The 15444-nt window shown below is 37.5% G+C and overlaps 2 protein-coding genes and 1 long non-coding RNA gene across 4 annotated transcripts; 2 read left to right on the forward strand and 1 right to left on the reverse strand.

The window, feature by feature from the left end:
* The first annotated feature begins 87 nt into the window (after nt 1–87).
* On the forward strand, nt 88–1639 carry LOC149731835 (placenta-specific gene 8 protein-like). Its single transcript, XM_089885190.1, has 3 exons — nt 88–934; nt 1005–1141; nt 1390–1639. The coding sequence occupies exons 1-3, from the start codon at nt 688–690 to the stop codon at nt 1504–1506; spliced, it is 501 nt and encodes a 166-aa protein (XP_089741316.1). The 5' UTR covers nt 88–687; the 3' UTR covers nt 1507–1639.
* A 68-nt stretch (nt 1640–1707) lies between these two features.
* LOC149731836 (alpha-mannosidase 2-like) lies at nt 1708–10966 on the reverse strand. The gene is made up of 18 exons (XM_089885097.1): nt 10625–10966; nt 9885–9997; nt 9387–9574; nt 8994–9117; nt 8638–8819; nt 8177–8360; nt 7886–8000; nt 7439–7624; nt 7022–7167; nt 6679–6775; nt 6212–6321; nt 5680–5809; nt 5182–5374; nt 4734–4911; nt 4217–4430; nt 3659–3840; nt 3128–3385; nt 1708–2888 (listed from the first exon to the last, which is right to left on the reverse strand). The coding sequence occupies exons 1-18, from the start codon at nt 10829–10831 to the stop codon at nt 2246–2248; spliced, it is 3450 nt and encodes a 1149-aa protein (XP_089741223.1). The 5' UTR covers nt 10832–10966; the 3' UTR covers nt 1708–2245.
* Nucleotides 10967–11096: 130 nt separating this feature from the next.
* On the forward strand, nt 11097–14306 carry LOC149731837 (uncharacterized). 2 transcript variants are annotated; one of them, XR_016385724.1, is made up of 5 exons: nt 11097–12261; nt 12318–12375; nt 12432–12463; nt 12780–12823; nt 14003–14306. It is a non-coding gene; the product is annotated as an uncharacterized LOC149731837 (long non-coding RNA). The 2 variants fall into 2 exon arrangements; XR_016385723.1 differs by having other exon boundaries at nt 12780–14306.
* Nucleotides 14307–15444: the final 1138 nt, after the last annotated feature.

Genomic DNA, 15444 nt, shown 5'->3' on the forward strand with positions numbered 1-15444 from the left:
GCGTTTTAGCATGGTCTCTTTCTTTAAACCTTCGATCCCACGTAAATGGAAATTAAATAAGAAAACTCAAGTAATTGAACAAAACAAATGTGTTAGTCAGTCCTATGAAGGAACTATATTTTGACTTATTTTTATTAAAATATCTGCAATTTTGTTACGGGAAGGACTGTTGCGTTATACCAGTCAAATCGGTTCTCCAAAGATTTTTTGTTTTGCACAAATTTAAAAACACATTTTTTATACGCTGGAAACTGCAATCCGAGGAAAGCGCTTATTCGTTACCGGGGTCACGTGATATTAAGATAACGCGCACATACTGTTGATATTTGGGTAATGATAAACCAAGTCACGGGTTGTACATTGCTACCACGGGTTATTTTCTCCGTCAGGTCTGGCAAAGAGCCTGCCCAATTAAACTGATTTCTTGCTCGAGAGTCCAGAGAGTATAGAGAAACCAATACGTGGGCGAAATCTCTATTTATAGCATTTGTCTTGTGAAGCCGCAAGATACAGTTTGTAATAATTAATACGTATTGGTGAGTTGTTCACCACAGTTCAAGAATACTAGTTTTTGTTTACAACTTAGTTTACGTTAGCCTTTGATTGCTTGAAATACTCAGTTTATACTTTCCAGTTTTTAGTCCGTTTTGTAAGTTTTTCCAGAGTTCATTTAAATCTTTCAGCGTCATGGCACAGCAAAGCAATGTTAAATCCCCTTTATTGGATAACCAATACGACAATACGTACGCGGCGACAGCGCCGCCGTCTTACAACGCACAACCACCGCAAGTTCAGCAACATATTCAGTATCAACCAATGCCAATACAGAACCAGCCATACAGCTCGACTACTACTAGTGTTGTGGTAACTCACCAGCCCTCGGGTCGAGTATGGAGATCTGGGATCTGCGACTGTTACAAAAACTGCGGCGTGTGTAAGTAACATAATAAACTTTATTATAAAAACTAAACACAGGCATTGAAGCTTTGATTTTTATATTACAGGCATGTGTGTGTATTGTTTCCAGCCATGTTACACGGTCGGTCTCGCAAAGAGGATGGGTGAAAGTTGTTGTGTAGGAATGCTAACGCCTGGAATGTCAGCTCTGCGAACAAAGTTCCGAATGACCCATGGCATTCAGGTGAATTCTTATCATAGTACTGTGGGGTGGTGTGGATACTGTTATCTCCTATATCCTTATTTCTTGGCTTCAGAACAATTAACAACACCATTTAAACTCGCGGGGCTACGGTTATATAATTCTGTAAATATTCTGTTTACTACCATATGGGACAGGACGATAAAATAGAATGAAAACATTCCCATTTTACCCCACCTACTATATTAACTAACAGTAAGTTCGTTATTGGCAACACGTTATATTTCCAGGGCACAGTGCTTGAGGATGCTTGCGTGTCGATGTTCTGTTCTCCGTGTGCGGCTTGTCAGCTTGGCAACGAAATGGCAGCTGAAAATTACCCAACCAATGGTTGTGCACCGTGTTAAGTTGGGTATAAACGTTCACCAAGCGTCAGTGTTGCTGTTATACTCTTATTAATGTATTTTATCTGATTCAATTTGCATTGTTCCAATCATAAACAATGTATATAGTATGCCGAAATAAAACTCATACAGTTCCCCTGCGTGCAGGTTATTGTAGATTTTTACACTTACACCATTTATAAAGAACATAAATTCTGCTTCAAATCTGAGGCACAAATGTATTTTGCAATACTGCGGAAACACTGTCTCCGGATAAATACGTGGGCTCAAACTAGTATTAAGGAAAATCAAAAATATCGTATATATAACAAGAATGTGATAATGTGTACGTTAGACGCAAAATGTTGAAATTTCCCACAATATGGCTTTCATAGTAAAAGGAATGAAAACGATGCAAAACAGTTTTCTACATGTTTCCAAAATTCGAATTTAACATTATTTGTAATTCAGGCACATTCAGTACACAAGTTAGTGCATAACGAGCTTAACACCTTTATAGATTTACACGATTTCACATTACCGGTTACATGTACACTTAAATTGTAATAATACATGCTTGAAAATGAGCAGCTCGACAGTGCTCAGGTGGGCGGTAACGTCCGCTCTCGGTGATTATAAGCTGATATGAACCTCTAAGAAAATAGAATAAGTGCATATATGCAGTACTGGGACTGCTGACGGTTTTAGAAAATAATTACTTAATATTGTTCTTGAGCTGATTGAAAGAAATTATGATTTAATTTTACGTCAGTACTATTTTGTAAGCTTGTATCTCCATTGGGGAAACTGTAATACCGCCTTGGTTGTCCAGCAACGAGCCGTCGTGCTGTAAGGACAGCGACGTCTTCCGCATGCCAGAGTTGGTAAAAAGCGTCGAGATCGTGATAGCCAATTTCTCGACGCCGTGCATGAGGCACGTTGGGTGGAAATACTTATCCGCGTCCAAGGAGCATTCGCGCCCAACTGTGTGTAGAAGCAGTGCCGATTGGTCGGTAGGGGCAACTGCATCTTTAGAATGAATTGCTCGCAAGTTTAACACGTGCACGTCGCATGGTAAAGGCTGTGGCAGCGAGCGGTAATCTTCCTTCAAATGTACCGGCCCATTTACCGACATTGGACGTACTGGGTGTAGCAATTCCCATGATGACTGATACACAGCCATAGATGGATACGCGAGCTTCGCTGACGATTTGCTTTCTTTCGCTGCAATAGCGGTCCATCTTTCCAGCATAATCACGAAATTCTCAGGAGTTGGTAAATTATCTTTCACACCTTGACCCACCCCCCTGTTGTCGTCCTGCATTAAACGGCGATCCAAAACCACCTCAAGTTGACCTGACTTCAGTGAAGCAACACCCAGTGGTTGGGCCGTCATCAAAGTTAATCTGCAGCCGAAAAGTGTTTTGAAACTTGGAATAATTAATGCAAGACTGATGATGCAATTTTATGCGAATTATATATCTTACAAAAACATTTCGTTTGACTTGATTTATGTTTTAACAAATTTCATAGAACTTAACCCCGAATATTATATTGTCACGAAAATCGTCCAACTTTAGTAAAGCACTGCACCAGGACCTTACGGTATTTATGTTATAATAAGCTATAATGGACGTGGACGCACCTTGATTTTTCGTCTTGTATGAACGCCATTGTGGGTATTGGGTAGAAGTTTGCTTGTAGTGGCAGTTTAGAATACGTGGTTCGGGGTTGAATTTGGAAACCGTTTAAATCCGTAAAGAATTTGCTTCCAGATAAAACTTCGCTGTTTAACCTCATACTGAGTTCTTTGTTGTCGTAGCCAGTTCTAACGTCGACGTCGTTAGAGACGTGGACGCCTAAAGACTGCGTGCCTGCACCAGTACCGGTGTATAGGGTAACTCTGTACAAAAAAAAGAGATGTGTAAATAGTTGTGCAGTAGGATGAAGCCGTTAGCACACAGTCTTATCATGTTTCCTAATCGTGTTTTTAACAGTTAACAACGCCCTTTTATAGCCGTAAGGATACGGTTATATAATTCTGTAAACATTCTTTGTTTACTACCAAATGGGACGATAAAATAAAAAACATGTCTCATCTTACCCCAACTACTATATGTTACGCCAGGTGTGTTTTTTGGACTGCTTACATTGTATAACAATGTCAAATACTTACTTATGCAGAACGTTCGGTAGTAGAACATGCACCGTTGACATCACTGGACCCCTGATGATCCTTACTAACGGTCGGTGGGATTCTGTTACATGAGGTTGTGCTGGTCCAGCAGGCAGGAACAAGTAAGCGCCGCTCTTGTCTTTCTTATTACGAGAAGTATAAGCGACGAATTCAATTCCGAGCTGTGGTTTGACAATATACAGTGAGTGCATTAGATGGAAGTTATGCAAATAATCATGTTTTCATATTTTTTACTTTATGAAAGCTGTTATTTTTAACATTGTGAGATTTTTTAAAGATTTTTTTAACGCTTCAGCCCAAAAGTTGTAACTTAGAAAGGGGCGGTATTTTAAGCTTAGGTTTCAGTTTTTTTTAATGCGACAATACAAGCGCTTTTCCAGTGGCGTGCTATATTTGTTAAATTCAAAAGAACCTGCAGCGTGACACGCCATGAGTCCTGAGGTTTAGGACAGAACCACTCTATACCATTCCTCTATATTTGTTACATACATACCCGCAAAACGCTAAATTCGTAAAGTTAAACGATTTCATACTAACCTGCGTTTTAACGTTGTCACGCACAGTGGTGACTGACTGCAGCATCCCGTTTTGTCCAGAGAAATGAGCAACTAATTGGTCATTCATGATGGTAAACTCCCCGCTATCCTCAACGTCGAGTACAAACTTACTGCGGGTTCGTTTCGAAAACCCAACTCTAGGGTTGATAAACTTAACAGTTGAGTGCGTGGTGTCTGCTACGTCGTTGTCTTCCCTGGGTTTAAACATTGGAAAAATGAACGTTGTAAAAATTAGGAAATGCAAAAAAAATGCTCTGAAACAGATTATGTATGTGAAAATCAGATACACTATCATTAGGTGCATCGCTATGCGTTTATATTGCGGTGAATTTTTTTACCATAATCCGTGAAACTTAGATTTGTTATTTAAAGTTGTTTTGAACCAAAGTTGCTAAAATTACAAAGTATTGTGCGTACACAAGACATGTTACCTACACACACACTTTGCAATTGCATTCGCTTAACTTGCAAAATTTTGACACTTTTACATAACATACCATATCTTGTACACCGCCAGTCCTATCGCGGGAACAGTTGAAAGGAAAACCAGTTCAAACTGGTCTGTGCGGATCTCCGTCGAATCTGACCAGATCGGACTGGTTTGCGATGGAACGACGTTTTTGTTTTCTGACATCACAACCACGTCGGGTGACGTAACAATTAGACGCACGACACCTGAAACACGAATCAGTGGAAATGAAAATGTATTTTGTGTGACAAAATGAAATCTCAGTTACAAAAAAGGTAATAGGCCAACTGTGGCCTAAATCTCAAGTCCCATGACGTGACTTGTCGTATAAATACAGCCACAACAAACGTCCAATGAAGAAAAGCAAAGGACAGTTGTACCGAACGTTTGAGACGAAAATCGTACCATACATCTGGGCTGTCATATTTGTATTGAAACGGACTAGAAAATCCATGCTTTATGAACCACAAACATACCAGTTCTGTCGTAATCCAGAGAGTTGTAGAGAACGACTTTCCGCGCTTCTTCATTCTTCGTTGGTAGCTTAACAACCACAGGCACAGGTTGTTGGTTCTGAGCTTGATACACCTCATCATAGTTAAGTACCATGGTATTTGGATCAAACGTGATCATTTCTTGCAACAGAACTTGGGCACTGTATGAAATTACCTGCATATGATATAAGCGGTTTGTATGGATTTTATCCTCCTGTGCGACATAAGGGAACACTGGGTTGGAGCAATTGCTGTTAGTGTCTTAGCACTCATACGCCGAGAATACTAGCAGCGAGCCTCAAACCCTTAACCACTGTCCTTTAGGGCAAGACAGCAGTACATAAGAAGCAAGTCTAAAGGCAGTTTATGGCAAAGTTAATGAAAAATTAATATTCTTGTATGTCTCCTTTTTTATAAGAACTTTTGTTTTGGATTATTATGCTATAAAGGGTGGATTTAAATGACGTCATAATCAATCACCTTCTTTGCATCCATAACACTCTTCATGAGTTTATTCCCGTAATCAACAACAACATGATCCTTTGCTGTGCCTGTTATACCATCGTGGTGTTGAAACAAACCAAGATTTTGACGTGCTTGGACCAGCAGTCTGGATGATGGAAAGGAAACATGGGTGGTTAGGGGAATTTGTTTCATACAGAATGAATGACATATTTTGTTTCTTAAAGAGAAGGATAAAAATTTCAAAAAATACTAAAAAGTCGGGAAGCAATGGTAGAAGGACAGTTGTTGTAACACAAACACACTTTTTAAAATTCAGAAGTACAAAATCTATTCTATTATAGGCCTGACCGAGAGAGGTTATGCTTTAGTAAGGAGCGTCTACACTTATTGTACAGAAACAAGGTGTGTCCACCATACATATCTTTAAGTTACGGCTGACTGATTTCCAATGACTACCTTAGATTAAATGAAGCTACCAAACAAATCAGAGAAAAGTCTACCTTATCAATAAAACCCAACTTTCATGACAATTGCAATGTAAACTTACGGGTAAAGTTCTTGTGAAAATGTTTCACCAAGTCCTGTCCACTGGATTTTGGGCCATGAGAGCGCAAACAACATTTCTGCTCCTCGAAGGTGGCTTTCCAGGACTCTCTCCTGTAAATTTAAATGAATGAATATAACTTTTTTATCTACGCATGGAAATGCAACAATAGTTGTTAAAATACAGGTGTTCTGTTTTTTAGGCTGACAATTTAGTCAAGCTAGAAGGGACCACTGGGTTGGAACAGTTGCCGTTAAGAGTCTTGTCAAAGGACAAGGACACCACATTTACCAGCAGTGTTGAGTCTTGGACTTTTAAAACTCTGGGCTAAAGAAAAGCACGCTTAAAATTTTTTCCACGGGGATAGACAATTTTAACGAATCATCCGGCAATTGGACAATTTAGTACACTACAGTTCACCATTCAAACATCACATAAGGTTTGGTTATAACTCAGATTCCCAAAATTACCTGCATTTTGTGGTAAGGCCGTGAAGTGTAGTAACCACTCCAATAGTGATCTTCTCTATCAGCATAAGTGAAGAAATCACCGCTTAAAGCTGGGAGTCTGTTTTTCACAGCATTATTAAAAACAGATTCATACCTTTGTCATGTTTTGACTTTTTTGTTTTCAGCCCATTTTTACAACTAAAAAAATAAAAAAGTAGTCGTGTTTTTATTTAGTAAAAAACTTTATATATATGTAACTTCAAAAAAAAAAAAATTCCAGTTTAATTTAGTGGAAGCACATGCATAAATATCTATAGAATTTTTTCTTCATACAAAATAAAAAACACAAGAACAAATATCTTACTTTTCCTCTCCGCCCACTTCAGATTTCATGGCATCAAAATATTCGGATAATGTTCCAAACTGAAGTTTTGCGTTTAACTCTGGGTGCGAATTCACATACGAGATAATTCGTGCGTAGTTGTCAAACTGATCGTTGGTTTCCTTGCTCTAAGTAAAAAGGAAATTTCGTAAATCTTTATTGTCCGTATTTTGTTAGACTTGTCTAGCAAAGTATTTAGGACAGAAAACAATTTGATTCTTTGTTTTCTCAAAGGTGTAGGTTTTATATTTTGGCAATTTTGAACAAAAACCCTTCAAATTAAATTTTCTTACTGTTAGTTAAATCAAACTATATTATCAAGTTTTTTAATGGGTAATTGTCTAGATCCTTTTTTCTCGACAAGTACCTCACCCATGTATAATAAAACATATTTCTTACCAGCGAATAACGGAAATCATCTCCTAATATAATAAGCAGGGTGTCACTTTTGAAGAGTTTTGACTTTTTTCTATATTGGTCAAGTAGTATTCCGGCTCGTGTTTCTACATTGGAGTCAGTGATGGCAACAGGAGGAACTTTCCATGGGCAGGTTATCTTGCCGCCGGGTAAGCGAGCAAAATCAAACTGAGGATAAAACAGATCAGGACTTTTTAATTAAAGATTTTATATTATGCATGCTAAAGCTATAGAATAGATCATACAGGGCATCTCAAAAGAGGAATTTACATTAAAAATATTCCAACAAAAACAATTCATTTCTTAACCAGTTAAATACAAAAGTAGTGATACTATTTGTTTCGAGCGCAAAACAATTTTGAATTAAAACACTACTGGTTAGAAAGTACAGAAATAGTTTTCTCAGTCTTTCTAAACAAGTCTTCCTACCTGGCAGCAAATCTTGGGGTCTGGGCCACAAGTATGAGGGACATCATATGAATAGAAAGGCATGAGATGACACATCATGTCTGTACTTGAAGCTGAATCCCACATTTGTCTCCATCTATTTAAAGTAAACAGTAGCATTATTGAATGTGTATTCTGATCTAATAACTCATGTTTTACAAAGGGATGGTCGAAATCTTGGCCAAATCCCAGGTCTTTGACAAGGACCTTACCAATATGGAACACAATACTGCAGCAAAAAATACCAACACTATACCTGAAGAGCTAATTTACCTGAATTCCAGAGACTTTTCCTGAGCAAGATACTTCTTCACTGCATAATGAACTCTTTGTATCAGCATGTTTTTGAACTTCATCTGTTTCAGTATATAAGCCATGGTGGGGGTGTGACCAAAGGGATCAATCGCCCACCCACTTTTTGGAACAACATTCAATGTTCGCCTCAACCATTCCATACCTGTGCGTGCAATGGATTATGGCTAACTTAGTGTTAGATACTGAAAGATATAACACATTGTCCTGATTACTACTTTTTATAATAATGTTAACATGAATAATAAAAATTGATATATAATACACTGTCCCAAGTACCCTATTCAAAATAATAAAAATGTCATAAAACTTAGCATTTATTCAAGCCATATTTTTTATATAAAAATAAACATAATTCTTAGCTGAGTAATCCCCTAAAGACCCTTAACACATCAGGTTGTAAGATATATTTAGTTGTTTACCTTCAATGAGTTGATCAATCATAGCAAAGTAATGAGTGTTTGCTTCGTCATTCATAACCCAACCACCCGTAACTATCTCAAGTTGTCCATTCTTCACGAGTGTCTGCATCTTCTGCTTACGATCAGGTGTGGCAATGTCCCACCACATTGAGAGATACGACATCTCTGCCCAGATAAACTTCCTAAAATGAAGCACAAATGATATAAATTCTTATATATATAAGGCTAAGGAAAAAAAAAACAATATAATTGATTTTTTCCTGCAAAAACTTTCCTAAAAAAATTTTGATAAATAGTTTGTGGCAGTAAAATTGATAAAGTAAGTAGCAATGATGGTCACTTAATTATGAAATAACCTTGCAGGGTCTTGACTCAAAGCATCCACAATATTATTGAGAATATGTTGTGTTTGATCGCTGAAGTATCTTTCCACCGTCTTTAACCAACCAGGATCATTATGTGAGTGAGGGACAATGAACACTAAACATTTTATAAAAAATTGTTGACAAATGTGTTTTCAAATTGGACTTAAATGTAAAATCCGTTAAAACAAGTTTAAAAAAGAAATATTTGTTTAGCAGCTACATTATTCCCACTAAATAAGTTTGTGATGCTATATACATAGCACTATATTGTGAAATATATACAAACTAAGTTTAAAAACTTGAGAATTTGTTCAACAGATAGGCTATTGCCAGAGAAAAAGTTTTAGATACAATAAAGTGAAACAACACAAAATATATCGACACCTTTCAATTCTCTCCCAGCCCATTCCTGATCCGATGTCTGGATGTCCCAACCTTGTTTCCAAACTCCACCATCTGGATCATCAAATGGAAGATGATCATACACGTTAATCATGTTAACATCGGACTTGCCACCGGAGTACGAGAGCACAGGACACGTGTCACTCATTCGGGAGTCATTCGCAAATTGCCTTGAAGTAGAAATCATTTAAAACCTCAGTTTTTAAGAAGACTTTGATTTAATCATTTAACCCTAAGGTTATTTGGTTATTTTTAAATTGGATTTATCTATACATTTTATAAGTTATTTTTGTAAAAGGTGCTTCAGAATTGCAAGATAGACACTATAGGGCAACTATTAGGAGGTATGTATAAAAAACAGTAGGCTGTTTTATTCTATTGATTTAATTTCAAAAGGTCTGTGGTAATACCATTTATTAAATACAGGGAATCTGAAACTTTAGTGTTAGAATTAAGAAAGAAAGGATTGCACTTGCTTACTTGGGCATTATAAGTGGTAGCACAGGTTTATTGACGTTGTTTCTTATTTCTTGGCGCTGCATGGGCACATGAACATTTTTCATGGGTGTCATATCCTGTAGACTATCTTTCACCTGTTTAACGCATGAAATACGATAAGCCAGACTGCAGAGTATGGCAGGTGCACGCGCGATTTTTTTACAGACTTTTGATGATGCACGCCACAATGTGTCCCACGCACGCCAATTAATTAAACAAAGAAAAAAATACGTATTAAATTAAGTGAGATTTCCTAACCTGGCTTGAAAATGTACATGCTTCGCACTCGGAATTTTAATGATAGCACGCGCGCACGCGAAAAATAACCGTATTGCACGCGCGAGATCTCGTCAGGAACTGCCATACTCTGCAGACTGGACGATAAGTATGGTTTTTCATTTACAGTACTAGTGGAAAATCTTCCCATGGCAGTGTCCCAGAATAAGATCAAAAATACATTATTGGTTGTGTACTTGTTTTAATGTATGACACAGTGGTTGGATTCTTTAATATTACCTAAGTTTTAAATAAGTTTGACCTATTTAAAGATCAAGCCCAAGCAGTATAGATAGCTACAGTGGAAAATAAAGATAAAATTAAGAATCCATGATTTACAAGTGTAAATGGAGTTCTACAAGGTAAAATATGTTACAGAAAATTTCAACTCCAAGGGTCAATATCTAAGTTTACATTCATTCAAGTTGTTAAAAACTGGGCCATACCTTGTGCATTATTTTACGATTTTCTAACAATTCTTTTTCCACCAGACTAAGTTTGTCTTGAAGGGTTCGAACTTGGTCATTTTCACTGCCTTCCGAGAATTTGACTTTCTGTGGCGAATTAGGAGTGTCAAGTTGACCTATCATAAACCAGATACTCCCGAAGAACAGAATTCCACCAAAGAATAAGAACTGGCGTTTGAGCTTCATTGCGACACTATATATAGCACCTTTCCTACAATTTTCTGCAACTGGGCAAGTACCTACGTGGAGGACATATAGTTATCAAATTGCAAACATGTGTGTGACACGTCTTAGCGTTTTATAAGCTGTGAGAATTCATCATTGTTGTTGTTGTTCATTCAACCGAATCGTAAAACTGGTGACGTCAGAAAACAAACCGAATATATGATGTCCATTCTATAGAAATCCTATGTCAAAGTGGAGAAGCTTTAAAGAGAATGCCGACGAAAAACGAATTTGTAAATAAAAAGATATGCTCAAATGTGATCTAATGGCACCACTATATTTTTAAAACTCAAAACATTCTCTAAAAAAAAACGTGAAAACGAACCGCTGCAGTTAAAAAAATCGACACTGCGATAAAACATGGGTTTTCCGATATGAAAAATTTATTTTAACCGTGTCTATTTTGTAAACTAATAAAAAAATCAATATGGTCACAGGAACAAATGTTCGGCAAAAAACGATCTGTGTGACCACTTACGTGCTTAATTATACAGTATTGAAGCTTAAGAACACACAGAGCAGCCGAGAAACGCGGGTAATTTAAATCCACAGCGTCAATTATTTTGATTAGCCGACGTCCCTCGCTTTTCGTTGATTCCCGGGCATGTAAAACGTCGTCCTTGCAACACGTTGCAACTGTACAAGGCAGTTTGGATGAAGCAGCGACAAAGCAACACTTTTGGATGAACTCAGTACAGGATTATATTTGTTTCTTCTAAGAGTTGAAGTTAAGTACTATTGCTATTCTTTAGTATTAGTTAAATATGAACTATGTTTTTATTTAGTTATTTAATGTTTTAGTTTATTTAGTTATTTATTTACTTAATTATTTTACTAAATAAACTGTGTTAAACTATTATAATTATTTTTAGCTATGTGCCTTGCGATTGGTATTATTATTTTATTTTAAACTCTGCTTTAATATTTAACAAACGTGTTTCAGGAATTTTGCTATGGTTCTTTATTTTGTCACAATACAGGTCACTCGCCGCGTGACAGCGTTTACACAATCTCTGCGTTACATCACAATACATCTGTATGACATCGCGTCATAACCGCTTCGCCATCGCTCGCGATTATTACGTCATAGTCAAGGTTCACACGTTTGCGACGTCACATTGCGGTTTCTATTATGCGCGTGCTTTTCGCATTGTTTTTTCATGGGGCCCCATGCGCGCTTTGCGTCGTCGCAAGGCACATTACTTATACTTACATATTAATTTTAATCTAAAATATATTCGTGCTGTTAGCTAAAGTGAAGCATATGAAGATCAAAGATTTGGTAAAGTATAAATCACAATAGGCATTGTTACGTACACCAGTTTTTTTCTAGATGACATCATAGATGTGACGTCACGAAGTGGTGATGACGCAACAGAAGAACCCACTTCGTAAGTTATTTGGTTTTGTCACAAACTTTATTATTTGAAACCGCATGTTTATCTAGAACATGGTATGTGACGTCACAGAGGATCAAGAGGACAAAGCGCGAATCGGGAATAAAGGTAAATATGACGTCATAATATATAAAACCTACATTGAACTATACTTTTTGTTACAGAAAGACAACGTGATGCAGAAGCAAAGCGCGAGGTATATAGTCTATAATATTTTCTATTTCTATTACTATGAAAAAGTAATTTTCAATCTCAAAGTAATTAACGTTTGTTAGAAAGTTAAAACAAATTGTACATGACTGTGTGAAATGAATTGGTGCCGACAAGATGTGTCGTTTGTATCATTATTACTGTGGGGGAAGTTGAATTCCATTAAAAGTGCATATTAACCCCTTTTCCTAGTTGTGTTTTCAACAATTAACAACACTTTTTTTATATAGTCGCGGGCTGCGGTTATAATCTGTAAATATTCCTATATTACCCCAACCTAATTTACGTTTGTTTTTTTGCAGACGAAGAGCAAAAACGAAGACGACGATAAGGATGCCGGTTTGAGGTTTTGCTTAGGCTTAGGAGTTGTGTGTTGTTGGGGTGTGGTTGCTGGAGCACTCTTACAGTGTTGCCGGATTTGTGTTTGTCTCTCATTTTTGCTGGACCTAATGTTGCCAGCCTTTTTGTCAGTCACTACTTTAGTGCATTTTGCATATCACTGAAACATATGCAATGAAACTATATGGCAAACATCTTGCTGGATCGGATTTTGTTGTTGTACACGTTATTGTGTGTTTCTTTCGCAAAGGTCGATTCCTTTAGCGATTCTGCACAGTCCTAATCACTTGATAAGAACGGCATGTTGGTACACAAATACTTGAGTAATATCCACGCGCATTATAATATACACGCAGTTCAACTTTTAAATTTGATATGCAACATTTTTCTTTATTTAGTTGTCCCCGTTAAACTATTGTTTTTTTTTATATATATATAAAAGCCTAATTGTGACGCTGGCCACGTTACAATTACGCTATACGTCGAGGGGTCTTTAAGACCCAGCGTTCGGTGTGGTTATGTCACGGTTCTAGACAGAGTTACGTTACCGTTGGGTTGTTGCGTGGACGTCGCCGCCAGTGATGCTACGCTCGGGCATTTAGATCACTACTAATGCGGTTCGTAACAACCTGGCGCAGTTTCATGACGGTCGAAGGCGTGCTTAACATCCGAACGATATTATATTGCGTGAAGATACGACAAGAGTATCGCGGTACTAAAATGGCGACTTGTCAGGTGATTGGGACATGCGGAGCCGTTATTGGCTTCGACTCCTTGTGGTCGAACATTGAATGATTTGTACACTGCAGCTGGTTATCCTTCAGGATTTGAACCATATTTTCTTTGAAAATGTTTCAATGATTATGTCCGCGTTAATTAACTTTTTATAACCGTTCCATTTTTGGTAATGATTGAGCTGTTGCGTGTGTTGCATGCTTATTTGCACCTCGTATTATTTTTGTCTTTTTGTCGTTGTGTGTCGTGCACATGTGTATGTGCATTCGTTGTATCTTTTTTGTCTATTGGGGTTTCTTTAACCTGCGTGGACAGTAACATCCCGCAAGGGTTTCTCACCAGAGTAGAAACCCACTACCATTGGCTGGGGGCTTGTCGTGCCGTAGTGGCTTTCCACCAACGCCAGCCACATAAATTATGAAGGTATTTTAATCCTGTTTTAATTTTTCAGAAAGCAATTAATATCGAAGAGACCTTTTGCGACAGCAGTTTATTGTGAACTTTGGTAAAATTTCTTCTTTTCAATTTTTGGGCCAATCCTCTTTAAAGCGGACTCCCCCCATTGCACGGGTCGTATATACATTCACGGACATTTATTTTCAGATTGCATCTTAATTTGTTTGAATTCAATACAGCTTGATACGAGTATAACATGGGTTTGCTAGCTGTGCTTGTATACAATTTTACTTCTTCTGTATCGTGCTTGTAATCATAATACACAAGAGAGGCCAGCTCAAATAAACGGATACGTAATATATTTAGCACAATTTCAATTTAATTCCTTATTTTACTGACAGGGATCAACCAAGTTATTCATGCTTATGGGTATAACATAATAAACTTATCTTTTTTAAAGTAGTTACGCATACGCATATTTTGATTTGTGATGTTTGAAACAGCGCCCTGTGTTAGTTTTCTATCATTAACGTATAAATCATGGGGGTATAACGGAATACAGTGTAACAGAAAGCCATATTAATGCATTGTCTTTTCTCCTATTACGTCATTATAGTTGAAATCAGCAGCCGCAGCGGGACGTCATATCGACAACCCGGTTGATTCGGTGCACAAACATGGACGCATCTGGCGGAAAGTAGAAAACAAATAAACACGTGCCCGGACAAAGCTGGGGAAAGACAATAATACAGGCGAGACCCAGCTTTCGGCTGCTGGGTGTGTGTTCTCCAGCTATTTTTCTCCGGGTAGCGGGATATTAGTTTAATAAACGCCGCCTTTTCACCGCGCAATATCCAACTGCGATGAAACGCGAAATTAATCAAAATTCCCGACGAAGCAATTTCATCGATACAGACGAACCTCCGCTGCCCATTGTCGCAAATAGACTGTCTATAAATATGTAGGTTATTACACCAATCTAATCTATATACTGCAGCGGTTAGCGGAGTTTGACTGTTGGTAGCCGATGTGAAGTAGTAACCAAAACTATACAAAACAGATAAAAATTCCAAATTCTAAAGGATTAACCAAAAATTTATACACATTAAAAAAATACCAAATTCGCAGCCTTTTTTTGTTAAACGTTTCACATAAAGCAATTAAACCAGTTAAAAAAACGAGTCATTGATGTCAAATAATCTCACTTACTTGCGAAGGTGACATCACCCGGTGTGACGGATCTCAAACCAGGTTTATTTACTTCCTCGTGTGTAAATAAACAAATACAGATCGCAAGGCTTTGTCATATTGAACTCTGAAAGCCACCGCTGTTGCGCCAATAACAGGGACCATAATCGGCAGAACTACCAGTACAAAGTTGCATGAAACAATATCGACAGTTTCAATACAAACAAATTATCATAATTTTATGCAAACATTTGTTCAAGCGACGTATTATCCAAACATAGAAAAAATACATTTCTTTTCAAAGAAGTC

The sequence above is a fragment of the Ciona robusta genome, chromosome 9 (assembly GCF_009617815.1).
Source record: "Ciona robusta chromosome 9, ASM961781v2".
Taxonomy (NCBI): Eukaryota; Metazoa; Chordata; class Ascidiacea; order Phlebobranchia; family Cionidae; genus Ciona; species Ciona robusta.